A 21097-nucleotide genomic window follows, 5' to 3' on the forward strand; every position below is an offset into this window, starting at 1 on the left:
GTTGACGATGAGTTTATTGGAGCCCCCTATTGGGCTTGTGCTGGATGACAGTTTAAAGACGTCATCCAGAGGTCAAGAATCGCCTTCGCTGTCGTTGGTCTCCAATGGACCCCATCGTTCTCAACATGAAAGAGTGCAGAAGGAAGTAAAGGAATGAAGCTCAAGTGATTTTTGATGTGTGTGTTGAGGTGCTCTAAAATACTCTGTTCGCCCTGGGGGAGTGTTCTAGAAAAATTAATCAGCGGGAAGAGAATCTCTGTCTCGGGGATTCTCTTTTTGATGATGGCGTAGACCCTCTGTAACTCGGTTGTGGCCGTCATGCGGTACCTCTGCTGTCTATTGTTTAATCCAAATGCCACAATCATTTTGTCTGGCATGGTTTCAAAGACCGCTTTCTCAATTAAGGTACCCGCATGATGGATTTTGGCCCCAGGATAGCTCTCAATTTGTAAATCAGGGCAATTGGACGCCGGGAATCTCGCTAGGTTTGAGTCTCCGATTATAACGAATTTTTTGTTGATTTTCAGACTCCAATCAGTTAATTTACGCCTCGTGTTAATGTGTCGATTAGGTAACCCTAATGGAGAGGAAGGCAGCCTAGGGGCTCTGCTGGCGGAACCCAGTGTTTTTGGTGTTGTGGGCCTAAATATGGGTGCTAGTCTAGGCAGTTCAGGTGACGAATTTTCTGAGTCTGTTTCCCTGTTGTCCGATACCCCGATTTGTTGAGCAGCTTCCTCTAAAAAACCCGAGAGTAAAGCCGATGGGCCGAGTGGCTGGTCAGAGTGTTCTGAAAAAAGTAGGTCACTCGAGTGAGTTGAGCCCTCTTTTTGGAAAGGACAGGGGTAAGAGTCATCTTCGCTGGCGGGCGCTAAAAGGGCCACCACAGGTTCCTCCGCCCGCTGGGGGTCGGTGGGACTTGAACCCCGAACCACCTCAGCAGGGGTAGGGACCTGTGTGGTCTCCCCCAGAGGGGGCACAGAGTCTTTGCAATGTTTCTCTTTGCGGTTCTTCTTGCTCGGTCTTTGGTCCAGAGGGAGAGTCTCTGTCAGTTGGATGAGAGGGAGCTCTGATTGAGGCTCTGTCCCTCGCAAACTCTCCAACCCTTGGACCTGAGGGGGTATAACGGCCTCTATGGCCTGTGGCTCGACAACCTGTGTGGGTTGGAGCAATTCTCGAGGATCTGCTCGAGGGACCGCTTCATCAAGCGTCCAATCCCCTCTCGTTAAAAGACCCGGCGAAGTTTGAACTTCAATTGTGTTCGTAATCATGGGGGGTCGAATCAGTGAGTCAGCAATTGTCCTTGTTGGTGTTTGTGTTTCTCTGTGTGGTGTTTCTGTAACTCGTGGTGGTGTTTTCGAGATGTTAGTGGTCTGTGCGGGGGTGTGTCTCCCCCCAGCCACCACCTCTGCGTAGGTCGGGGCCCGCGCCATCTCTGCTGCAAGTGCAGAAGAAGGACCTGGCATCTCTGCCATAATGAGGGCTTCCGCCTGCTGTATCGACCCATCAGTGATTCGTGCATAAAAATTCTTCCTCGCCCAGCCAGTAGCTATCTCAAATGCTTTCCGCCACTCGTGGTGGTAACTCAATGTGCGAATGTTTTGTAATGCTTCCTCGATTAAGGTCTCATAATGCTGCTCTAGGATAAGCTGTGTTTCAAATGCCCAGTTTTTGGCATTACCCTCGAGTTTAGTTTTGACCTCCTCACCAGGAAACGCTGGTCTAATCGTGTTAGTGAGTAACCGCGTGAGTCGTTGGAAAGTAACCGGTTGATTGTCTGTAACCTTCGTTGTTACATTGTTCAAGTGGTGTACGAGCCTAATAATGTCGTAGAAGCATTTCATTGTGTTTTTTAGTACTGGCTGGGCTGGAATGTAATCACTCTTTTGTGTGGACGATCGAGTTCTTTCCTCGGTCCGGTCGTTTCTATGAGTAAAATACCGAGGGGTTCTATCTCTGTTCCTTTTCTGAGTGGCAGTATGTCTATCGATCGAGACTTCAATATCTCTAAATTTCCCCCCATGATTTACAAACGAGACTCTTTTGTTGTTGTTATGTTGTTTCGAGTTAGAGCGTGGAGGAAAACTGTAAGTAGAACTTCTTCTCTGAAATTGTACCGAGGGTCTCGAATCTTGACGAGAGTGACTAGAGTAACGACTCTGTTTTCGAGGAAGATAGCCATCCTCCTCGACGTTGTCTTCAAAAAATTTGCGCTGTGCGCGTTCATTATGGTCGAAGAGAGGAGGAGTTCTACTTGGTGGTTTTGTCCCACGTCTCTTTCCACTATTGTTTCTACTCTGTCTTTTTCTTTTATTGGTAGGCCTCTGAGAGCCTGCACTCATCACATAATTAATGGGAGGCCTGTTTGGGCCCAAAACCATCTCATAGCGTCTGGGAGGCCTATTTGTAGCTGCAACCATCTCATACCTAATGGGAGGCCTGTTTGGGCCTTCAACCATCTCAAATCGCTCAGAGCGACTGGGAAACCCGTCCGGGTCTTCAACCAGTCTGAACTCCTCATCGTGAAACACATTAGGCCTCTGAGAGGACACAGGCCTGTGTCCTCTGGCCGTGTTTCTGAAATCCCTTCTATTGCGACCATTTCTGTGATCAAACAATTCGGAATTTCTAATCATGTTTCTTCCCCTCTCTATGGGAAAAACATCTGTATCCCTAGCACGATCCCGTGCATTTGAAAGAGGATAATCTGTATCCCTAGCACGATCCCGTGCATTTGAAAGAGGATAATTATAATTAGTTCTGTTTAGAACAGGAGAACTGCTGGAGAGTCTGATCTTATAGCGTGGAGTATCTCTCTGTCTCACACGATCATCAAAGACTTTCATCCTCACAGTATCTCAATCAATCCCAAAAATAAAAAATATATATAAAAATCATAAAATTAAAAGTGAAGAAAAGAGTGAAAAATAATAATAATAATAATAAAGCCCTCGCGACGTTTCGGTATATGTTATACCTTCTTCAGGCGGGCTTATGTGACAGAAAATCAAAATGAGAAAAATATATCTTATATATATATATAATAAAGAAGTATCATATAATATGTAAGATATATTTAATAATAAAGTTGTTTTTGAGTAGTTTTCCTTTTGGAAATCGACGTTGAAGAGAGAGCAAAATCGTGTCTGCACAACCACAAAGTGAAGTGAGAGGAGTGTGCACGCGCAAATGCGCGTCGCCTTATATAGATTCCTGTTCGAAAAAAACTTAACGTTCACGAGCCGGCTAATTAAGCTTTAAAAAGACTAAAACAGAAATCCAACTCGGCGAATTAGTAGAAAGTAAGTATAAAAACAATTGTAAAAAAAGATTTTTGCGAAAAAAGTTTATATAAGAGAGTTATGTCGAATTATTGTGAAACTAGGTCACTCTCTCTTATGCCTCGTTTCCACTGAGCGGTACGGTACGGTACGGTACGGAACGGTACGCATTTATTTGCGTTTCCACTATCAAAAGTTGTGAATGGTACCAAAATGCCGAACCGTACCGTACCACTTTTTAGGTACCCTTCCATTGGGGTACCTAGCACAGTGAAACGGTACTAAAAGGTGGAGCTAGACTCACTGCAGGACGTTGATTGGTTGACAGAGAATCGTCACTTGCGCGTGCTACAAGGGGAATGACAACATAAGAAGGGGGGGGGCTCAAGATGGCGCCGTGAGCGGTTGTGGTTTTGCAAGCTGAGAAGAAATATCGGGTATTTCCTCACAAATGATGTTACATTTTTCGTAAAGTTGCTAATTAATATTTATAGGTTGTTACGGGTTGCAGCATTTGATTAAATTTTGATTTTGGAGCGGTGCAAACAGTAACGTTAGGCCTATTAAACTATTGGAGCATCAGCGGTTTGTTACACAGCTTGAAAAATGGCTGAGGATAATCTTGGTGCAGAGATGGAGGTTGAGACTGTAAAAGAGAAGAGAAACTTCAGCGATACCCACTCGTATGCCTGTAAAGTTAAACACGGAGGAAGCTGTGATTCGTGTCCAAACACACCTAGCAAAAAGCAACCTTCCAAAAAGCAAAAAAATGCTGTGACCTCCTCTGCCAAAGAAAGTGAACTCTCTTTAAGTGAAGTTCAGGAGAATATCATCCGAATTCTCTCTGAGAAAATTAACGAGAGATCCGACTTGATTGAAAGAATGGTCAAGGAGAATTCGTCCAACATTGAAGTTTTGGGCAAATCTCTTACCTCAGTTCACGATGATGTAATGGAGCTACAGAAAGAAAACAAAATCCTAAAAAATGAAAATGCTCTCCTAGGCAAAAAAGTCAAAGAAATTAACACGAAAATTCATGATCAGGAACGTTACAGCCGCAGATGGTGTTTGCGTTTATACGGGCTGTCCGAGCAATCCAATGAAAACGTGAAAACGAGAGTTGTGGAAATATGCAAACAAGTGTCCGCCGACACAGCGGACAGGCGTATGGTAGCGGATGCTCTGGATGTGGCACATCGTCTTGGCAGACTTAAAACCTCGGATGATGGCAGAAAAGTTCCGCCAAGACCGGTGATCGTGAGATTCATTTCTCGCACAGCCAGAGATTTGATCTGGAAAAATTCTAAAAATAACGAGTATCTGACCACCAAAGGGATGCGTTTTAAGGAGGACTTGACTGCTTTTGACATTGAAACACGGAATCGTCTTTGGCCGGCTGTGGAGAGGGCGAGGAAGGAGGGCAAAAGCGCGTACTTCAGCGGAGTGAGGGCTTTCGTGGATGGTAAAGAGATCCATCCTGAAGAGGACAACGGAACTTCATAGACTTGTGGTCGTTTAGGATTCTGCAGTTGGGGGTGTCCTGGAAAAGTAAAGGTTAATCGTCTCTATTAGAGACAAGAAGTGGTAGCTTCTAAGTTCTTGTTCAGATGGTTAAATAACAGATGCACTTTAAGGTTTATAAATGTTTGCAACTGATATCTTTTTTGAAGATCGTTTGTGGGAATCCCATTATGTTAAAGTTTAAAGTTAGGCTATTTACCTACTCTTGTGGTGTTTTTTTCAGTTATTATCTACTTTTGATACGTTATGTCTTTTTCTTTATTTTCTATCAATGCCAGAGGTATTCGTGATATCCTAAAGAGAAAAGCTTTATTTTTGTATTGCAAAGGGAAATGTGTAGATTTTTGTTTAATTCAGGAAACGCATGCATGTTCTTCAGATGCTATGTTCTGGAAAAATCAGTGGGGAAAAGAGATTTGGTTGTCATTTGGCAGTAATCGATCAGCGGGGGTTGCTATTTTACAGGATAAATTTACAGGGCGGATACTAAATTATGAAAAAGATGATTGTGGTAGATGGATAATACTTGTGATAGATAAGGATAACGAACAATTTGTATTAGTTAATTGTTATGCCTCCAATAACAACATGGACAATGATACACTCTTTTTACATATTGAATCTAGAATTCAGCATTTTATTTTATTATATCCTTTAGCTAAAGTTATTTGGGGGGGAGATTTCAATACTGTGTTTGATGCAACTATTGATAGATGGCCTCCTAAAAGTAGGCCTGGCCCTTCGAGTGAACTAGTTAATGTATGTTTAAGACTGGGCCTTACTGATGTGTGGAGAGATAAGAATCCAGACAGGGAGGGGAATATACATGGAGTAATAAGAACTCATCTCTTCATTCTCGTATTGACTATTGGTTAGTATCCAATGATTTAGCTAATAATGTGGCCTCTGTACTGATAGAACCTTGCATAATGACAGATCATAAGGGAATATTCATAAGAATAAATATGGTGAAACATATATCGGTCAAAAAAAATAATAGTTATTGGAAATTAAATAATAAATTGCTTGAAAGTGAATGCCTAAAGAAAAAAATCAAACATATTATCGAAAAATATAGAACAATTGCAGCTATGGACAATACTTATGGAAAGTATTGGGAATTAATGAAGTTTGATATCAGAACAGTATCCATTAACCAAGGAAAATTGGAAGCGAAAAATAAAAAAAGGAAAGAAAATTCAATTATTGAGGAAATATTAAATTTGAATAAAAAGAAGAAAGAAGACTTGAATGATTCTGAATTAAATAAATTAAATGTTTTACATAATGAACTAGATAATATCTATGAGGATAAAGCAAAAGGAGCATTTATTCGATCTAGACTTAAATGGTTAGAAAAAGGGGAAAAAAATACAAAATATTTTTTTGGCCTTGAAAAAAGAAATGGTGATTTTGCCTCAGTTTCAAAACTAATGATTAATAACAAAATAGTAGATAATTTTTTAGATATTTCAAAATATGTTGCTCAGTTTTTTAGTAATTTGTATTCTTCCACAATGGCTACTTCCAACATTGATATTTTTTTAAATAGCTTTATGAGTGATACCAAAAAAATGTATCAGACCTTCCAAAATGTGTGTGATAAAGAAATTGATATTGAGGAGTTGAGAGAGTGCATTAACTTGCTAAAAAATAACAAATCTCCAGGCAATGACGGGCTAACAGGAGAGTTTTATAAGACATTTTCTAAAGAACTTTCACCCTTTTTATTATTAGTATTTATAGAAGCTATAGAAAAAGGTGAATTGCCTGCTTCATTAAAACAAGGGGTTATAACACTGATTCCCAAACCTAACAAGGACAAGTTGCTTATTGAAAATTGGAGGCCTATTAGTTTGCTTAATAATGACAGTAAGTTGTTTGCAATGATTTTTGCTAAAAGAATAAAACAAGGTTTAGATCAAATAATTGATATGGAACAGTCTGGTTTTATGCAAGGACGTCATATTAGGAATAATATTAGACTAATCTTAGATATTAGTCTGCAGGACCAGCGTTCAGCATAAGAGGCACGGCAAAGAACGCGCATGCAAGTGTTTTTCTGGACTACTCAGTTTTCCTGTCATTTAAGTGTTGTGTTTTAGTCAAGGTAAGGCCATTTTCGATTCTCTGCTTATTTTCAATTTTTAAACTTCACATAATTCTGTATTTGAGTAGACGCGCTGACTACATTAAACAAAAGCCGCGAGTGAAAATTAATATTGCAGTCTAATTTGCACTTAAGCCTTATTTGCTCTCAGCAGTTTCGATTCGGCACATTGTCACGTTATTTTACTTAATTGCCCGAGCGAAACAGCTGTACTCACTCAAGCGGTGAAGCATTATCTGTATAACTATGTAATTTGCGCGCTGTCGCGGAAGCGTCAGCGGAAGCGTTCAGCTCTCGTGTTCAGCCTCCTCGTGTGAAGACCGACTCGGGTAAAGACCAGCGACTCTACCTGCGCGACTCCACCGAGCAAGGACACTAGAAAGGCACTTACGTATCTCCTTTTCCCCTCTCCTTCCCTCTCTTATCTTATTGTTGACATTAATCAACATGTGCTTTCAACACATTACTGTTATCTCTCGCCAACGCCCCTTCATCGCGCGCAAAAGACAACGCAATACTGCCAATCTGCGTCCAATTCTCTCATCCTCACACACTCCACTCTCTCTTTCCGTGGGTCTATGAAATTGTCAGTCAGCAGTCAATAAAGCTGACTTCATTCCAGCCTTCGCATCTCATTCTACTCTTAGTATCTTGGGCTTGACTGAGACCTGGATTCGTCCAGAAGACTCAGCAACCCCTGCTGCTCTCTCTAGCAATTTCTCCTTCTCTCACTCCCCTCGCCAGTCTGGGAGAGGTGGGGGAACAGGGCTCCTCGTTTCTAACAATTTCAAATACTCCGCACTCTCTTCTCTATGCAACAACAACTCATTTGAATATCATGCTATTACACTTACAACTCCCATTAAGATCCATATTGTAGTCATTTATCGTCCCCCTGGTCAGCTGGGAAACTTTGTAGATGAGCTGGATGTGCTGCTGTCCACTTTCCCTGAGGACGGCACCCCACTTCTAGTCTTTGGTGACTTCAACATCCATCTCGAAAAGCCGCATGCAACAGACTTCACCTCTCTCCTAGCCTCTTTCGATCTCAAACGACTCATCACCACAGGTACTCACAAATCAGGCAACCAACTGGACCTGGTTTACACACGCAATTGCATCACAGACAACATCCTGGTGAGACCTCTCCATGTTTCAGATCATTTCCTCATTACTTTCAGTCTACATCTCTCTACCCCTTCACCACCAACACCCCCACCAGTCACTTTCAGGCGAAACCTGCGCTCACTTTCTCCCTCCCATCTTTCCTCTGCCGTGTCATCTTCTCTTCCCCCACCCTCACAATTCTCATCTCTGGATGTGAACACAGCAACGGACACCTTATGCTCCACTCTAACCTCTTCTCTAGACATTATCTGCCCTCTCTCCTCCAGGCCAGCACGTGCTACTCCCCCTAACCCCTGGTTATCTGAGGTTCTTCGGGAACACCGGACTGAACTTAGGGCAGCGGAGAGGAAATGGCACAAATCAAAAGACGCATCTGACCTGAGTATGTATCAATCTCTCCTCTCTTCCTTTTCTGTGGATGTTCATGCTGCAAAATCTTCATACTTCCACAACAAGATCAACAGCTCCTCCAACACACGTTCACTCTTCAAGACATTCAACTCTCTCCTCTGCCCACCTCCACCACCACCCTCCTCCTCCTTAACTGCTGACGATTTTGCGAACTTCTTCACCAACAAAACAACATCTATCAGCAGTCAGTTTTCAGCTCCACACACACAGGAACCCAGACTGACCGCTTCCACAGCCAATATCCCACTGTTCTCCTTCTCCTCGCTAACCGAGGAAGAAGTATCTACACTTCTCCTCTCCAGTCATCCTACCACCTGCCCTCTAGACCCCATCCCCTCACACCTTCTACAAGCCATCTCTCCGACACTTCTACCATCACTCACACACATAATCAACTCATCCCTCCATACTGGCACCTTCCCTACAGCATTCAAGCAGGCTCGGGTCACTCCACTGCTTAAAAAACCAACACTAAACACATCATCTGTAGAGAATTACAGACCTATCTCTCTCCTACCATTCATTGCGAAGACACTTGAAAGAGCTGTTTTCAACCAAATAACATCCTTTTTGTCTCTAAACAACCAGCTGGATGTCAACCAATCTGGCTTCAAGAAAGGGCATTCAACAGAAACTGCATTACTGTCAGTCACAGAAGCCCTACGGATCGCTAAAGCTGCTTCCAAGTCCTCAGTCCTCATTCTCCTGGATCTGTCTGCTGCCTTCGACACTGTGAATCATCAGATCCTTATGTCCAGCCTCTCATCACTGGGCATCACAGGAACTTCACTCCACTGGTTTGAGTCCTATCTCACAGGTAGGTCCTTCAAGGTCGCATGGAGAGGTGAGGTATCCAGAGCACATCAACTGACCACAGGGGTTCCCCAGGGTTCAGTTCTTGGTCCCCTCCTCTTCTCCATCTACACTACATCACTGGGACACATCATACAGGCACACGGCTTCTCCTACCACTGCTATGCTGATGACACACAGCTCTTCCTCTCGTTTCAACCAGATGATCCCACAGTAGCTGCACGGGTCTCAAGCTGTCTGGCGGACATCTCCACATGGATGAAGGAACATCACCTGCAGCTCAACCTGGCAAAGACTGAGCTTCTCATCCTCCCTGCCAATCCGTCTATACAACACGACTTCACCATCCAGCTAGAGTCATCATCAATCACCCCATCAAGGTCGGTCAGAAATCTCGGAGTAACGCTTGATGACCAGCTGTCCTTCACAGATCACATTTCAAAGACAGCTCGATCATGCAGGTTTGCACTGCACAACATCAGGAAGATCAGGCCTTTCCTAACTGAGCATGCAACACAACTTCTCGTCCAGGCCCTGGTCATCTCTAGGCTTGACTACTGTAATGCTCTTTTGGCCGGACTTCCAGCATGTGCAACAAAACCTCTACAGATGATCCAAAATGCTGCAGCTCGTCTTGTCTTCAACGAGCCCAAGAGGGCCCACGTCACTCCTCTGTTCATCTCTCTGCACTGGCTACCTCTCGCTGCTCGCATCAAATTCAAGGCATTGACGCTTGCTTACAGATCTATCACAGGCTCAGCTCCCTACTATTTTCACTCACTCCTACGAGTCTACATCCCTACCAGACGCCTACGATCGATCAACGAGCGACGTCTCGTGGTTCCATCACAGAGAGCCACAAAATCACTTTCCAGAACATTCTCATTCACAGCTCCATGCTGGTGGAACGCTCTCCCCGGCCTCATCCGGAATGCAGAATCACTGGCAACATTCAAAAAACAGCTGAAAACCCATCTCTTCCGTGAGCACTTAACCTCATAAAAAAAAATATAAATAAATAAATAAATAAATAAATAAAAAAAAAAAATAAAAAATAAAATAAATTAAAAAAAAAAAAAAAAAAAATTCCTTTGAAACATCACTTATCAGACTTATGCTACTCTGAATAATGCCTGAACTTTGTATTCTGAGCACTTCTTGCGTTGTTGTTGTTTTTGCCTCTTCATGATGACTCGCTTTATTTAGTCCTAATTTGTAAGTCGCTTTGGATAAAAGCGTCTGCTAAATGACTAAATGTAAATGTAGATATGATAGATTATAATAATTTTATTGAAGATGATAGTTTTATTTTATTTATTGATTTTTATAAAACATTTGATACAGTTAATCATGATTTTATTTTCAAAGTTATTAAATTGTTAGGTTTTGGTGATGTATTTTTGAAAGCAGTTAAAACGTACAATGGTTGTAATAGTTCTGTCAAACTTGCATTTGGTACTTCACAAAGGTTTAATATTCATCGTGGCATTAGGCAGGGATGCCCCCTCTCTCCTTCTTTATTTCTGTTAGTCACCCAGGTTTTGGCAATGCATGTAAAAAGAAATCAGTATAGTGGTATCACAGCTTTAGGTTTAGAATTTAAACTTAGCCAGTTTGCTGATGACACTGCAATTTTTTTGAAAAACGAATTTGAGGTGCCAAAAATAATTAGATGTATTGAGGCATTCACTGCTGTATCAGGCCTTAAAATGAATTGTGATAAATCTGTATTGTTTCCCCTTAAAGATTGCTCCACTACAGAAATAGAGAATATCCCAGTTAAACATCAATTTACATATCTAGGTGTAATAATTTGTAAAAATGAAAAACAAAGGAGTCAGTTAAATTTTGAACCAATTATAGAGAGAACAAAAAATAAATTTAATCGGTGGCTAATGAGGGATATATCAATAATTGGGAGGGTATTATTGTCAAAGGCGGAAGGTATTTCTAGATCAGTATATACATCTTTATCATTAGATATGCCTCCTAAGGTGATTAAGGAATTAGATAAGATACTTTATGACTTCATATGGAGGAAAAAACCACATTATTTAAAAAAGGAGGTAATATGTAACACCAAAGTGCAAGGGGGACTTGAGGTCTTAGATTATAGTACACTTAATGAAACTTTCAAAATTAGATGGTTGATTGAGTTTTTGAAGAATAGAGAAAGTCTTTGGAACGTATTTCCAAATTTTATATTTAATACTCTTGGAGGCATAGATTTTTTGTTGAAATGTAATTTTTCTGCTGACAAAATTCCTGTAAAATTGGCCAGTTTTCATAGACAAGCCCTGCTAGCATGGAAATTGGTATATAAACACAATTTTTCACCACAAAACTATTTCATATGGAATAATAAAGATATACTATTTAAAAACAAATCACTATTCTATCACACTTGGTTCAATGAAGGTATTATATTAGTAAGACAATTAGTTAATTCAAATGGATATTTGTTATCATATACTGAGTTTCTACAAAAATTTAAATTACCAGCTAAACCAAGAGAATTTGCCATTGTTCTTGATGCGATTCCAAAGAGTGTGATGTTACTCTTAAAAAACGCTGATTCAATGGAATTCAACATGGACAATCTTTGTGATGAAGTTTTCATTGATAATGTTAATGTTTTAAAACAAAAATGTAGCAATAAGATAATAAGGAATGCTCTTGGTTCTGTGTCTTTTCCTGCAGCAAGATTCTTTTGGTCTTCTTTATTTGGTGAGATCGCTTGGGTTAAAGCATGGAAATTACCAAATAAGTTTTGTGTCAATAACAAAATTAAAGAAGTGTCTTACAAAATACTTCACAGAATATATCCTGCTAAGCATGTTTTGGAAAGATTTAAGCTTAATATTTCATATACTTGTGAATTTTGTGCACTAGAGAAAGAAACGATTTTGCATATGTTTTTTCACTGTATTTACTCAAGATTATTTTGGAAAGATTTAGAAACCTTTATTAATAGGAAACTGAAGTGTACGATGGAAATTTGTGTTTTTGATGTGCTTTTTTATACCCAGAAAGACAGTTTGGAAGGTAAAGAACAGCATATTATACAGTTTTTTTATTTTATTAGGAAAATACCATATACATAAAAAGAAGTGGGCTCAAGATAAACCAAATTTTCCACATTTTATAAATGACTTTAAATTATATGTACATCTCTTGGAACAAACTAAAAACAAAAAAGCAATGAAAACATGTAATGCTTTGAAAGCACTGGATTTTATGTAAAAATGTTTTATTTTATTTATTTATTTTTTCTGACAGTTAATGTATGTATTATTGTGAACATGTGATACCTCTTGTTCTTGTGGCATTGAATTAAAAAAAAAACAAACAAAAAAAACAACATAAGAAGCGCCATTTTTTAATATACAGTTTAATATAATACTACTGTTACTGTATCACGAAATGTAATTTTAAGAGTTTTTCAGGCGAGAATGTAGTTGTTTAAAGCTCAAATCTGTGGTTTATTTATAAAGATGATTATTTTTTTCCCCGGTTGTGAGATCCATGCGTTCAGCGGGGCTCGGCGCTCATGTTTCCCGGCTGGATGAGCCTTTCCTCGGCGTTCGTCGCTGACTCCGACGGTAGTGGTTAAACATAAGATATAATTCGTCTTGTGTAGACCTAACGGGCGATCTCTGGTCTCGTGAATATATAATGAGTTCCCTGTCAATCGTTTTGGCTGAGGGCTAAGTTTAGTTTCATATTAACGTTATTTGTGTTTAACTACTTGTAATGTTAGACTAGAGCGCTGCATTTGGATATTTGACTGAATTGTTTGCTTTAATTCTTATTGTATAGCTTCTTGTACTTTACTTAAACTTTTATATAGGCTATTATTGATAAAACTGAAATTTTACAAAAAGAAATATGGTTTCTTGTCATTTTTTATTACAAGATTATCACTGATGTTTATTGCAACATTTGTACAAATGCATATATTGCCTGGAATATGTTTATCTTTTTAAACGAAAAGAGGTAACATTAGGGTTGTGTTTTAAATTTCGTTTTGTTATAAATAGAATAACGTAGGCTATAACGTGCAGCGAATAATATGCGTTGCGCATGAACCACATTTGTGTCCATATAATGTTTAATTTATTTAAATGAAAACGAAAAGAGGCAGAGTGGTGTTTTATAACATATTTCGTTTTATTGTTGCTTAAAATGTGTAACAGAGATAACCAGTAGCAGAGCGAGCTGAGTGACGCTTTTAAGAACGCGCTGTACCATTTGCATGTAGGAGTCCCACATGGCAAGCACTAACTTTGCGTAGGCCTACTTGATATTGAGAAAAGCCTAATGTCGGCGCTTGTCTTCTTGTGACAAACATGTCGAGGAGCAAGAACAAGATCTGCTGTATAAGAAGAACATAGTAAACTACAATGGATGACATAGTATGTCATCCATTGTAGTTTACTATGTTCTTCTTCACGCGAAAATTACGTCGATCGAAACACCACGCCTATCAAGTAAGGGTACTGTTGGCAGTGGAAACGCTAGCCAGATCATGGTTAACAGACCCGAACCGTACCGTACTGTCCCGTACCGTACCGTACTGCTCAGTGGAAACGAGGCAATATGCACCCGGTCGAGCAAGAGTGAAACTCAACGACTCAACAAGTCAAATGGTGATATAAAATCCAATATTTATTTTAATACTTCAAGAAAGGTGTGTGGATGTAGCTGGAGTTGTACTCAATCATGTGGGTGTAAAAATATTCTTGTATGTGTGCTGTGTACGTTGTAATTAATTTTTAAAGTACTAAACTGTGGGACGACATCGGATGACGTCATCAACATCGTTCGTCCCGAGGAATGTGGCTGTTGTTCACTGAAATGAGTATTTATTTAGACCACAAATTCACATATTTTTATTCCTAAATCATGTTTCACATAATCCTAAGATCTTAATCAGTTGTTATTATGATAAAATGATCTGATTTAAGAGGAAACTCTTTTTGTTTTTTAAGATTTCTAAAGTGTGTGCTTAAAAATGTTTGTTTTAAAATTCTTAATTATGTATCTTAAGCTGTCGGAGACGGCTAACCTGATTGGCCGAGAGGCAGATCTTAGTAATGAGCGCTAGTCACCCGACGAATTACCCAAGCTTTATTAATATTAATCATATTACATGTGAGCGTGAGTGGCTTAATTCATATTTATCTGTTTGGCTGCCCTTATATTTTTGCTAGAAGGATGGATTGTATTTCTGCAAAAAACATGAAAACAGGAATGATCAGTTAAAGTGGTTGAAACAGGAAAGTATTTAATCTTATAATAAAAAAATTTAACTTGACACAAAACCCCACGAATACTGATGTAAAGCCTTATTTTCACACATACTGTTGTACAGACATTTTATTTAGACGTTTTAGACAGGCAGACTCGACTCTCTGACGGTACAGCACCGAAGAGTAAGACTGATTACCCCTAACTAGTTGCTCATACTAGTTCTTAAGACACGGTCTTAACATAATGGCTATGTTTATGGCCGTAGTGTAAGTGTAGTGTTAGTGTAGTGTAAGTGTAGTGGTTCCCAATTCCAGTCCTCGTGACCCACTGCTCTGCACATTTTGTAGGTCTCTCTTATCTGACACACTCAGTTCAGTTCATGGAGTCTCTCCTAATGAGCTGATGATCTGGTTCAGGTGTGTTAAATAAGGGAGACATACAAAATGTGCAGAGCAGTGGGTCACGAGGACTGGAAAAGTCAAAAGTACAGACTTCAGTTTAAAAACGGACTATAGGCCTACCAGCATTTCCCTCTAGCATTTTGAGCACTGTTGAACTGATTCCTAAACACCACTGGTTGGCCATTGTGTCCAGTCGAGTCCAGTGCATTACAGTCCAGTCTGACAGAGCAGCGCTGTAACCGTCCAGGACACAGAACCAGGGATGAAGTCCACAATGTTCAGTGTTGGATGAGTCGGGTCGCTGGAACTTGCATCAGATTCTGTTGCCTAAGACTGCCTTGTGAAACTCAACACTGTCGATCACTGATTTCAATGTTTGTTTTTACACAATCCGCATTGGATTAAACTCCCCTTTGTGTCTTTCTGCATTGTCATGATGATCAGGCAGTTGATCCTGAAAACGATGAACACACACACACACACACACACACACACAGCCAGGGACTGTGTGAGGCGAGATACCACAGGTGAATAGGGTAAACTTTTTAACTAGCAGATATCACCATGAAACTTTCCCAGTTGATTACCTACATTAAGATGAGAAAAAAATGTATTACAAGTTTTCTGTAATTTAATGTTTAAATATGCAAATGTAGGCATTATCTAATTAAATATGTGCTAATTTGCATATATTTAAAAAAAACTAAATCTGAGTATTGGATAAAGCCAGGTTCAAAATGATTTTTTCATTGTGTTCACATATTAGATGGGAAAAAATTGCAGAGGGATTTATGGATATCTACTTTTGTTATCCTGTAAATCAGAATATACTGTCAATAGCCTTAATTGATTTTCGCCATGTTTTTTGGAATAAAATGTTCTATAAATCAGGCTAGGAATAATATATTTACAAATCCCTCTGTAAATGTCTTCATAATATAACTAGGTACAAGACTGGAAAGTTTGGTGTATATTAGGTGTGTAACAATACATCGATATGGATCGACGCATCGATCAAACGTCTAACGATACGATGCATCAATACCACACATAAAGGTACCGTATATCGATATTTTATTTTGACACCATCCCCATCCTCATGTAACTTTTCTCCGCTGAAATAGATGCCTGACAAGATTGACTGAACCCTTTGTAACAAAAGCCGGTATTTTCCACTGTCAAGGCATCGCGAGTTCATGTTTTACAGCAGAAACAAGCAGTAGTCTGTATTAGCAAATCAGTGCGCAGTATTCAGGTCAGGTGACAAGGCTGCTTGCTTGTCACTTTGAAAAGACGCGCTAGCTGAGAGGAGTTTCGTCAAAGCTGGCTAAAAGTGATCGAGGATGGATTTCAGCGAACTTGATGAACCCGTGATATCTTCTTCGGGAAATAAAAGCTGAAACTGTTTCACGGAATCTTGCTAAAACAGCACGTCAGTGGTGAGGGAAAAGCTCTCTGTATTGCGTGTACGTAAATCACAACAACAAAGTTTGACAGGCGTCTATGTCAGCTGAGAAGATTAACGTTACAAAGATTAACCAAGTGTTTTATTATGTATCATAGCAATTACTTGGCTTTGTTTAACTCTGAAACATGAAATGTGGAGTTATCTGCTTTTGCCAAAATAATAATAAAAAAAAATAATAAAATATATATATATATATATATATATATATAACTCTGTTCTTGTTCATTTTCATATATCATGTTTTTTTTGTTTTTTTTAACCGGAAGAGGGTGTGCAATTTAATTAAACTTTCATGTTATATATTTTTGCATGTATTAGTGTGAGTTAATAAACGTAACTGGTTGTGTACACTTGGCACATAATATCTAAATATCGATTAATCGATTGATATAGCCCTGAATCGAATCATAATCGTATCGTAGAATTTTTTTGAGGTATCGGCAAATATCGTATCGCTGGCTGAGAGAATCGATATCGTATCGTATCGTGATTAACTGTCCGATTTACACCCCTAGTGTATATCGGTGCTACTGAAGTGGAGATTTCGGACTTGGAGAATGAGAGAAAAGTCATTTTGAGAAAACGGGCTTTAAAGATTTATATCAGCCAATGAGATTGCGCATTTAGAGTTAAACCCCCCCCTTTTACTTTCGCGATTGGTTGCTGATAAAAGGAAATTACCATATTTGGATCCGACAGCATTGTACAGGAGAGAGAGAGCTTTCCAGCGGTGTGTGTGATGACAGGGTGCAGACAGTGATCACATAGCAGCGGAAGGATTTACAACGGCAACTTTTGTTGAATTTATGAGAAATCTACAGACGCAAACAGACAAAGTGTCGTAAAATAAAGGCCTAAATGTGTATTTCGGACTTTTTTTTCACCACAACTCCGAAAGAACACATGTTATTGAAGACAAATATCCGAAAATCTCAAAATTGACCAGTGAAAAAACCCGATGTTTTTGCCTGCCGCATCTCGCCTTAAATGTGTCATGAATTGAGAAATGTATTTTTCCTTTATCTTTTGACATGTAAATTTGTGTTATTGCACTGTAAAAACATCTAGTTTCAGAACTCAAAACTTACTCATTAGACCAAAAACAGCTTTTATTGAAACTCAGAAAACGACTCCTTCCGGATTTGATGACATTATGAGGTAATAATAGTGCGACTAGAGACGCCTCTGCAGAATCAGATCGACGCCCACTTCTACATCATCACATCTTTGACCCTGCCCACCGGCTCGTTAGTGAGATGAGAGAGAAGAGAGATTCAGGATCACTGGACTAGAAATAACATTACCTTCCAAAGGATCCTGATGCTGGGAATGTGCTTATTTATTTTCAACCATGTGAAAGTCTTTTATTTGTTTGTTTGTTCATTCACTGTGGATTCTTAGGTAAATCAGTTGCAATTTCGGTGCAGGCTTTTTATTGTAAGATCTGGACCCGACAGTAGACACACTGACTCACTCACTCACTCACTCACTCAGACACTCACTCACTCACTCACTCAGACACACACTCACTCACTCAGACACTCACTCACTCACTCACTCACTCAGACACACACTCACTCACTCAGACACTCACTCACTCACTCACTCAGACACTCAACTCACTCACTCAGACACTCAACTCACTCACTCAGACACTCACTCAGACACTCACTCACTCACTTACTCAGACACTCACTCACTCACTCACTCACTCAGACACTCACTCACTCACTCACTCAGACACTCACTCAGACACTCAACTCACTCACTCACTCACTCAGACACTCACTCACTCACTCACTCACTCACTCACTCACTCACTCAGACACTCAGACACTCACTCACTCAGTCACTCACTCACTCACTCAGACACTCAGTCACTCACTCAGTCACTCAGTCACTCACTCACTCACTCACTCACTCAGACACTCACTCACTCACTCAGACACTCAGACACTCACTCACTCACTCACTCAGACACTCACTCGCTCACTCAGACACTCACTCACTCACTCACTCACTCAGACACTCACTCACTCACTCAGACACTCACTCACTCAGACACTCACTCACTCACTCACTCAGACACTCACTCACTCACTCAGACACTCACTCAGACACTCACTCACTCACTCAGACACTCACTCACTCACTCAGACACTCACTCACTCACTCAGACACTCACTCACTCAGACACTCACTCACTCACTCACTCAGACACTCACTCACTCACTCACTCACTCACTCACTCACTCACTCACTCAGACACTCACTCACTCAGACACTCACTCACTCAGACACTCACTCAGTCACTCACTCACTCAGACACTCACTCACTCACTCAGACACTCACTCACTCACTCAGACACTCACTCACTCACTCAGACACTCAGACACTCACTCAGACACTCACTCAGACACTCACTCACTCACTCAGACACTCACTCACTCACTCAGACACTCACTCACTCAGACACTCACTCACTCACTCAGACACTCACTCACTCACTCAGACACTCACTCAGACACTCACTCACTCAGACACTCACTCACTCAGACAGACACTCACTCACTCACTCAGACACTCACTCACTCACTCACTCACTCAGACACTCACTCACTCACTCAGACACTCAGACACTCACTCAGACACTCACTCACTCACTCAGACACTCACTCACTCACTCAGACACTCACTCAGACACTCACTCTCTCACTCACTCACTCAGACACTCACTGCACTCAGACACTCACTCAGACACTCACTCACTCACTCACTCAGACACACTCACTCAATTCAATTCAAATGAGCTTTATTAGCATGACTGTGTAACACAATGTTGCCAAAGCATCAACATATTATATATAAATAATAAAACAAACAAACAAAACATATATGTATAGATCATGTCATATGTAGCATAGTCAATATAAATAAATAGATAAATAAACACAATCTATCCTAATAAATGAATAAATACACTGGGTCTCTCTAGAGAATTAGCTGACTCTGGCGTTGTGAATAGCTAACACATATTTAGCCGCTAGTGTAGCTGTAATATCATCTTCTCCCAGTAAGAAGAACATTTTTTTCAGTGTCACTCAGTTCAAAGAACGATGGAATCAAGATTTCAAATCTGGGCAGAAAGGTTTCTCTTATACTGGTGTATCTGGAGCAGAAGAGCAGAAAGTGTTCCTCATCCTCGATGTGCTGTAGGTCACAGTGTCTACAGATCCTCTGCTCTCTCTCTGTCCATGTTTGTCTACGTCTTCCTCTCTCTATCTCTAGATCATGGTCACTTAATCTGTATTTGGAGAGGATTTGTCTTTCTTTAAAATGTTTAATAAATAGATAACTGGCCAATTTAGTGGCTCTATTGAGGGTCGAGTAACATTGGAGTTTATTCTGGAGGGCAAAATGTGCTTTTAGTGATTCATCATGAGTGTCTTTTAGATGTTTGTGGATTTGGTTAATGATAGGTTTGGGGTTGATGGGGAGTATAGTCTGATGGACGAGTTGGAGAGCGAGTGTGTTCAGAGGATGAGGTTCTGCTGAGGTTTCATTGGCGAGGAGGGCTTTATATTGGACTGACTCTGGATCAGACTGATGGAGGACTGACACTCACTCAGACACTCAGACACTCACTCAGACACTCACTCAGACACTCACTCACTCAGACACTCACTCAGACACTCACTCACTCACTCACTCACTCACTCAGACACTCACTCACTCACTCAGACACTCACTCACTCAGACACTCACTCACTCACTCAGACACTCACTCACTCACTCACTCACTCAGACACTCACTCACTCAGACACTCACTCACTCACTCAGACACTCACTCACTCAGACACTCACTCACTCACTCACTCACTCAGACACTCACTCACTCGCTCACTCAGACGCTCACTCAGACGCTCACTCAGACGCTCACTCAGACACTCACTCACTCACTCAGACACTCACTCACTCAGACACTCACTCACTCACTCAGACACTCACTCACTCACTCAGACACTCACTCACTCAGACACTCACTCACTCACTCACTCAGACACTCACTCACTCACTCACTCAGACACTCACTCACTCACTCAGACACTCACTCACTCACTCAGACACTCAGACACTCACTCACTCACTCACTCACTCACTCACTCAGACGCTCACTCAGACGCTCACTCAGACACACACTCAGACACTCACTCAGACACTCACTCACTCAGACGCTCACTCAGATGCTCACTCACTCACTCAGACAGACACTCACTCACTCAGACACTCACTCACTCAGACACTCAGACACTCACTCACTCACTCACTCACTCAGACACTCAGACACTCACTCACTCACTCACTCACTCACTCACTCAGACACTCACTCAGACACTCACTCACTCAGACACTCAGACACTCACTCAGACACTCACTCACTCAGACACTCACTCACTCACTCACTCAGACACTCAGACACTCACTCAGACACTCAGACACTCACTCACTCACTCACTCAGACACTCACTGCACTCAGACACTCACTCACTCACTCACTCACTCAGACACTCACTCACTGCACTCAGACACTCACTCACTCACTCACTCACTCACTCAGACACTCACTCACTCACTCAGACACTCACTCACTCACTCAGACACTCACTGCACTCAGACACTCACTCACTCACTCACTCACTCAGACACTCACT

At 40.8% G+C, this 21097-nt stretch overlaps 2 protein-coding genes across 2 annotated transcripts; both read left to right on the top strand.

Moving 5' to 3' along the window:
* Window positions 1-3765: 3765 nt before the first annotated feature.
* On the top strand, window positions 3766-9177 carry LOC311092907 (uncharacterized protein). Its single transcript, XM_084129918.1, has 2 exons — window positions 3766-8419; window positions 9037-9177. The coding sequence occupies exon 1, from the start codon at window positions 3885-3887 to the stop codon at window positions 4779-4781; it is 897 nt and encodes a 298-aa protein (XP_083986044.1). The 5' UTR covers window positions 3766-3884; the 3' UTR covers window positions 4782-8419; window positions 9037-9177.
* On the top strand, window positions 6666-13175 carry LOC311092694 (uncharacterized protein; the record flags this gene model as incomplete). The annotated part of the gene is made up of 4 exons (XM_084129606.1): window positions 6666-6671; window positions 7813-7978; window positions 8309-9265; window positions 9464-13175. The coding sequence occupies 4 exons, from the start codon at window positions 6666-6668 to the stop codon at window positions 10261-10263; spliced, it is 1929 nt and encodes a 642-aa protein (XP_083985732.1). The 3' UTR covers window positions 10264-13175.
* Between the last annotated feature and the right edge of the window lie 7922 nt (window positions 13176-21097).

This window comes from Abramis brama (genome assembly GCF_963993115.1).
Source record: "Abramis brama genome assembly, chromosome: 11".
Taxonomy (NCBI): Eukaryota; Metazoa; Chordata; class Actinopteri; order Cypriniformes; family Leuciscidae; genus Abramis; species Abramis brama.

What these genes read in the sequence shown, in the direction of transcription:
- LOC311092907 (XM_084129918.1), top strand. Translation starts at nt 3,885, where the DNA reads ATGGCTGAGGATAATCTTGGTGCAGAGATGGAGGTTGAGACTGTAAAA.